The sequence below is a fragment of the Suncus etruscus genome, chromosome 14, assembly GCF_024139225.1.
Source record: "Suncus etruscus isolate mSunEtr1 chromosome 14, mSunEtr1.pri.cur, whole genome shotgun sequence".
In the NCBI taxonomy this organism is placed as follows: Eukaryota; Metazoa; Chordata; class Mammalia; order Eulipotyphla; family Soricidae; genus Suncus; species Suncus etruscus.
This window is the reverse complement of record NC_064861.1, coordinates 92400810-92408102: the sequence shown is the minus strand read 5'-3', so window position 1 is coordinate 92408102 and position 7293 is coordinate 92400810. Positions and strand designations below refer to the sequence as shown.

Below are 7293 nucleotides of genomic sequence, written 5' to 3'. Positions count from 1 at the left end.
GTAGGGCAGGTAGGGAGCTTGCCTTGCACACAGAAGACCCCGTTTCTATTCCTGGCATCGCAGATGTTTCCCTGAGCACCACCATGGTAGTAATCCCCAAGCCCCACTAGGTGTGAGCCAAAAACAAGAGTGTGAACTGGGCCCGAGCAACAGCACAGCAAGTGTGGCCCTTGCCTTGCACATGACTGACCTGGGTTCAACCCCTGGCATCCCATATGGTCATACCAAGGATCTGCCACAGGTATTTCTTCCAGGAGCTTGTGGACAGGACAATGTGTCCTGAACCCAACCCCCTTTCTCCCTTCCCACTTCTACCAAAGTTACTCCCTAGGGACCTCATTGATGGTGGGTCCTCTCCAGTACCCTCAAATTAAAACCATGCAAGATTTCCATGTCAACCAAGTTTGTTTATTGATAGAGGAGACAGAACATCAACGTTTGTCTTGGGGGAAGGTGACTCCAATGGCCTTCCTCACCTCCTCAAGGATTTCAGCCAGAAGCTCACTTTCAGCCAGAGGAACCACTGGACTTTCCTTCAGGCCTGGGGGAGAAAGTACAGTTAGGGACCTGCCTACACACCCTAAGACAGGGGTCCTCAAAGTTTTTAAACAGGGGGCCAGTTCACTGTCCCTCAGACCATTGGAGGGTCTGACTATAGTAAAAACAAAACTTATGAACAAATTCTTATGCACACTGCATATATCTTATTTTGCAATGAAGAAACAAAACAGATACAAATACAATATGTGGCCCGCGGGCCATAGTTTGAGGACCACTGCCCTAAGACATTATAATCTTTTGATTTTATCTCCCAGGGTCCTTTGAGGCATGTCTGGAGGATGGATGGACACCTGGGGCATCCTGGGAGTTGTAGTCCCCACTCAGTAGTTTGAGCAGCTAATGAGTGGTGGGGAGGAACCCAACCTCCAGACCACCAAGCTTAGCATAAGACCCTCCCACCCCTATCATCCGCCTCCTACCCTTGCGTAGGCATTCCCGGACATGCTTGGCTTCATAACTCATGCCAGGTCCATTGGTAAAGTTGAATTCCTTGTTTGGGGCCGCAGGGAGCGGGAATTCCTTATGTTCTCCCTTCACCACCAGCTCTGTCGGGCACCAACATGGATCAAGCACCTGAGGGGAGACAGGAGAGGCTCCGACTATTCTCAGCAACAGGATGGTTTGGGGGAACCATCCTGGTAAAGCTCTTGGACCTCCTACTCACTCCTTATTGCCCTCCATCCTCATGGAGGGGTCCCTCACCCCAACCTTCTAAGCATGGTTGTCACATTGGAGGCAACCGTCCATCCTTTGTCCTTGGGGTAAATCACTCTGAAAACTGAGGATCAGGGTCAGAGTGATAGCTCAGTGAGTAGGGAGTTTGTCTTGCAAATGTGGCCAACCTGGGTTCAATCCCCAGCATCCCATATGTTCCCGAGTGCCCACAGGAGCAATCCCTGAGTGCGAGTCAGTTGTAACCCCTGAGCATAGCTGGGTGTGGCCTACCTCTTCCCCCACAAAGCCCCAAACATCAACACAAGCCAGAGTGATAGTAGAGGGGGTAGGATTTTTGTGCTGCATGCACAGACAGAGACAGATAGAGGGGTGGGAGTTCTCATCCCATATGAATTCCCTTGCAGGGAGACTGTAGGTTTTTCTTTTGACCACACTTGGTGGTGTTCCAGCTCCTTCTAGCTCTTAAATTGGAATCACCCCCAGCAGTGCTCAGGAAACTATGAGGCGTGGCTTCAAAACCCAGGCTTCAGGTCCCCTTACCCATGATCTTGTGTCTCAAGTTCCATCTTGGCCATGGTCTTGGTGCCTATAATCTCCTCTTGGCCACTCTCCTGTGCCACACCTCCTCCCACCTCCCCTGGGCCACGATTTAGTGCCACACCTCCCAGCTTACCTTGGCTATGCCTTTGGTGCCGCTCACATAGAAAGTGTTGGTGAGCTCGGCAGTGATGCTGCAGGTGAAACTACCATGGACGCCTCCAGGGTACTGGAGCAACACCGTGACAGTGTCGTCAACACCTGCGGAAGGATATGACCCAAAGATGGGGCTGGCCTTGAATTTTGCCTTTGGGACCCTGACCCAGACCTCACAGGTGCAGATCTCCGTAATAATAAAATGCTGACTAGTTGACAAATGCTTGGAATGAGAAAGACTGGCAGTGCTTACAAATGAGGGTGGCGGGGCCGGGCGGTGGCGCTAGAGGTAAGGTGCCTGCCTTGCCTGCACTAGCCTTGGACGGACCGCGGTTCGATCCCCCGGCGTCCCATATGGTCCCCCAAGCCAGGAGCGACTTCTGAGCAAATAGCCAGGAGTAACCCCTGAGCGTTACCGGGTGTGGCCCAAAAAACAAAAACAAAAAACAAAAAACAAATGAGGGTGGCAGTGGGTATACATGAATGCCAAATTGAGTTTTTTCTTTTTCTCCAGCTGTGGGGCCATATTTGAGTATGTTTGGGAGCTACTCCTGGCACTATGGTCAGGAGTGACCCCTGGCAAGGGCCATATACAGTGTTAGGGATTCTGAACTAGGGCGTGCCAGGCAAGCACTCTACCTCCTCGCCCTCTACCATCCTTGTTTTGATTTTGTATAAAGTTTTGTTTTGTTTTTGGGCCACACCCGGCGGTGCTCCAGGGGTTACTCCTGGCTGTCTGCTCAGAAATAGCTCCTGGCAGGCACAGGGGACCATATGGGACACCGGGATTCGAACCAACCACCTTAGGTCCTGGATCGACTGCTTGCAAGGCAAACGCCGCTGTGCTATCTCTCCGGGCCCTGATTTTGTATAAAGTAATGCAAATGATCTCAAATAGATTATGAAAATGGATGGGAAATTTAAATATACTTAAGCCCTGACTGCACACCTTAGTTTATTATTTTATTAATTTTCAGGGGGGAGGGAAGGACTGGAATAGACTCTGATACTCGGGGGCTATTCCTGCCTCTGTGCTCCTCTGTGAGGGCTGGAGCAATAATACAACGTGTAGGGCACAAGGCTGAGCTGGGTTCAATCCTTGGCATCCCATCTGGTTCTCCAAATCTTCCAGGAATGATCCCCGAGTGCAGTCAGGAGTTAGTCCTGAGCACCATAGTGAGTGGCCCCCAAACCAAAACAGGAGTGACCCTTGGCAGTGCTCAGGGGACTATATCTGTAATCATATTGAACAAAATTTTCCCCATTTTTGCCGCACACAGTTGTGCTCAGAACTTTTTCCTGATTCTGTACCCAGGGAATCACTCCTGGTAGGTTCAGGGACCATACAGCGTTCTCGATGAACCTAGACCAACTGACTGCAAAGCAAATGCTCTACCTGCTATATTATCCCTCCAGCCCTCAGATTCTTATATTTTACTGGTTTATTGGTATTTGGATCATATCCAGTGATGCCCAGGGGTTACTCCTGGCTCTGCATGCAGGAATCACTCTGGGAATCATATTGGATGTCAGGGATCGAACCCGGGCCATCTGCAAGCCAGGCCAGCGTCCTCCCCTCTGTACTATCACAATGGCCCTATCGAGCTATCTTTTCTTTTTCCTGTTTTTAAACCCAGCTATGCTCATGGATCACTTCCAGTGGGGTTCAGGGGACCATAAAGATAGTGCTGGGGATCGAGCCCAGGTCAGTCCCTGCTGGACAAAGGCTCTGGCCCCTTAAAGAGTCACTTCACTGGTCATCAGGATAGATCAGGAGAAACCACACCTGTTTCATGGCGCCTTCCGACTGCCAAAATCTTCTCCGGCTTCTGCCCCCCAAAAACCATAGAGATGTACTGCATACAGTAGATGCCAATGTCCAGGAGGCCCCCACCAGCCTGGGCCCAGTCAACAGCCCTGGGAACATGCGTGAGGTCTTTTCCAAATTCTGCCCGGGCCACACGAATGTCCCCCAGGGCTCCTTGTGACAGAAGAGACCTCACAGTCTCAACGGCAGGAAAGAAGCGGGTCCAAATGGCCTAGAGGGCAGAGAGAGGGAGCAGGGGGTGGGTTTTTGTTTTAGGGCCACATTTGGTGATACTCAGGGATTATTCATGAGTGCTTGGGGGACCATATGGGATGCTGGGGATTGAACTTGGGTCAGCCCTCCCTGTTTATTATTACTCTAGTTCCTTGTTTTTTGTTTGCTTCTCTCTCTCTCTCTCTCTCTCTCTCTCTCTCTCTCTCTCTCTCTCTCTCTCTCTCTCTCTCTCTCTCTCTCTCTCTCTCATTATTCCTGGCTCAACACTCAGAAATCGCTCCTGGTGTACTCGGGGGACCATATGGGATGCTGGGACTCAAACCACCATCCATCCTGGGTCTATTGTGTGCAAGGCAAATGCCCTACAGCTGTGCTATCTCTCCAGCCCCCTGTTTGTTTTATTTTGGGTTCATATCCAAGGATTCTTAGGGCTTACTCCTGCTTCTGCACTCAGGAATCAATCACTTCTGGGGGGCTCAAGGGAACCTATGGGGGGGAGAGGGATCGAACCCGGATCAGGTGGCATGCAAGGCAAGTGCCCTACCTGCTGCCCTATCACTCTGAGCCTAATTTAATGATCATCTTAAGTCATGGCCACCCCTCAAGTCTTCTCCCGAAAGGCATGGAAATCATGTTTACTGGGATGCTGGAAGGTCTTCCATGCTTACCTCCATAAGGAAGAGGCCGCGGGCTCGTGCCTCGGCTACCATCTCACGCACTTCGGCAGCATTCACCCCCATGGGTTTCTCGCAGAGGACGGCCTTGCCTGCTGCCAGGAAGAGCAGCACGGCAGCCTTGTGCTGGGGGTGCTGGGCCCCGATGTAGGCCACCTCTGGGATGGATGGAGAAAAAGCGATCACAAACACCCCTCCAAGGTGTATGCCTTACACACTAACCGAAAGATCCAAAGAACCAGATGCCTCACACCGGGATCCAGCTACCTGGCTAGTGAAGTGTGGGGTGCGGCCAATATAAGCCCCCTAAGTTAGGAGACTTGACCACTGTCCTGGCCAGATTTCTTCCTACAGTCCCCATCCCTATGATCGGATCATATGAAGTCATGGAACCCTCATCACAGGACGAAATAAGAATTTTTGCAGAAGAGGAAGAGTCAGCCCGGTGAAAGAAGAAAACGTCATTTCAGGCTATTCTCCACCTACATCAACATAGTCCTGTCCCCGTCCACCCAGGATCTAGCCACAAACATAATTATTTATTTATTTATTTATTTATTTATTTATTGTTTTTTTGGGTCACACCCGGCAGCGCTCTGGGGTTCCTCCTGGCTCTATGCTCAGAAATTGCTCCTGCAGGCTCAAACGGGAGACCATATGGGATGCCGGGATTCGAACCACCGACCTTCTGCATGCAAGGCAAACAAACGCCTTGCCTCCATGCTCTCTCTCCAGCCCCCCAAAAGCATATTTAAAGCCCATATTTAAAAGCATATTTAAAGCCCTTTGCTCCTTGGGAAATTCAAGCCTCTTCCTATGGCTGCCTCTTGGATGCTGGGTGCTAAGTACCGTGTGCTGCTAATCACCCACCCAGCCCCTTTTGCATTCCAGGTCTTTCCACCAATGCATGTCCGGAACTGGAGGGCTTTCGGGGACCCCCGTGGTGTCACCACTCACCAACATTCGGGTCCTTCGCCATCTCCTCATAGGAGCCATAGGCCTTGGGGATGTCGTGTTTCTTTGCAAACTCCTTGGCCCGGCTCAAGTCACGGGCAGCTACTGCCACCACCTGGGGAGGCGACAGAGACGGACAGGCTGAAAAGGGGTGGAAGGAGCTGGGTGGAGGCGACTGCGATCGGGCAGAGGCCCTTGTGGGGAAGAGCGATCACCTGCCCCAAGTGGGGTGACAGCGGTGCTGATAGAGGGTCCTGGGAAAAGACAGATCCCCAGCAATCGATTGGGGAACCCGACACCCCAAGATTTGAATTTATTCTCATCACAGCAGCTCGGAGATCCAAACCCGCCCCAAACCTCACATTATGGGGACAGAAGCGAGCAGAGAATTAATCCCAGTGTGTTTCCCTGGTTTGGGGGGATTTCCCCCCTTTAGAAGCTAAGACCCCCGGACTTAGATCCTCCATTTCCCTCAGGCCCAGGGAACCGGACAGAGGGCGGACCTGGTGCTCGGAGCGAGGCAACATCCGCAAGACGGTGGCGAAGTCGCTGGCGATCAGGCCGGCGGACACGATGCCCCAGCGGAGCGCCATGGCTGCAGCCTGGGGTCCCAGTGGCGGATTCCCGGCCGCTGCGAGAATTAAAGCTCTTGGCCACGCCCACTAGGGGGGCGTGGTTTGGAGCCCCGTCCTCGCTCCGCCTTCGCTATCTCATTGGTCGCGGCGTCCGCGTTTCTCCAATCACAGGGCTCAGGAAGTAGCGGCTGGAATTTCTCGCTTCTTCATTGGAAAGGCGCCCTATAGCCCCGCCTACCGAGGGGTGGGGCTGTGGACACGCCTTCCTTGGAGCACGGGGTCTAGTGGGAGGCGGGTTTGTTTTTCGAAGCACTTTGAGCCTTGGAGCCTCTTTGCTTTTCTGCTTAGAAAGCAGGCTCGTAATAAAATAATAAAAATAACAAAAATATTATAAATATTTATTAGTAATATATTATATCATATAAATGTAATGTCACTGTTTTTAAATATTATAAATAGTATTAATAAAACAATAAAAGATAAATAATTTAAAACTTAAAAAATAGTTTAAAAGGGGGGGGTAAAAAAAAGCAAGCAGGCTCAGAGACATTGCACAGTGCATAGGGCATTTGCCTTGCACTCGGACGATCCGGGGGGTCTACCTCTGGCACCCCATAGGGTCCCCCTGAGCACCATCAGGAGTGACCCCTGAGCATCTCTGGCATGGCCCCAAAATTAAAATAGATGCCCAAGCAGGGTGTTTTTTTTCTGGCTCTGTGGGAGACTCATAGGAGGTTCCAGGCAGCAAAGCTCAACAGTTTATAAGGCCAAAGCTTTTTTTTGGGCCATACCCGGTAACGCTCAGGGGTTACTCCTGGCTATGCGCTCAGAAGTTGCTCCTGGCTTGGGGGACCATATGGGAGACCGGGGGATGGAACCGCGGTCCGTCTCAGGCTAGCGCAGGCAAGGCAGGCGCACCTTAACTTTAGCGCCACCGCCCGGCCCCAAGGCCAAAGCTTTAAGCCTTGCAGTATCTCTCTGGTTCCATCATGACTATTTTTTTTACTATTTTTTGTTTGTTTGTTTGTTTTTGGGTCACACCCTGGGTGCTCAGGGGTTACTCCTGGCTCTGGGTTCAGAAATCCCTCCTGGCAGGCTCAGGGGACCATATAGGATGCCG

At 51.5% G+C, this 7293-nt stretch overlaps 1 protein-coding gene across 1 annotated transcript; it reads right to left on the bottom strand.

The window, feature by feature from the left end:
• Positions 1-386: 386 nt before the first annotated feature.
• DHDH (dihydrodiol dehydrogenase) lies at positions 387-6214 on the bottom strand. Its single transcript, XM_049786220.1, has 7 exons — positions 6102-6214; positions 5602-5713; positions 4639-4802; positions 3716-3968; positions 1910-2034; positions 981-1134; positions 387-541 (listed from the first exon to the last, which is right to left on the bottom strand). Exons 1-7 carry the CDS (start codon positions 6189-6191, stop codon positions 432-434), a joined length of 1008 nt encoding a protein of 335 aa, XP_049642177.1. The 5' UTR covers positions 6192-6214; the 3' UTR covers positions 387-431.
• Positions 6215-7293: the final 1079 nt, after the last annotated feature.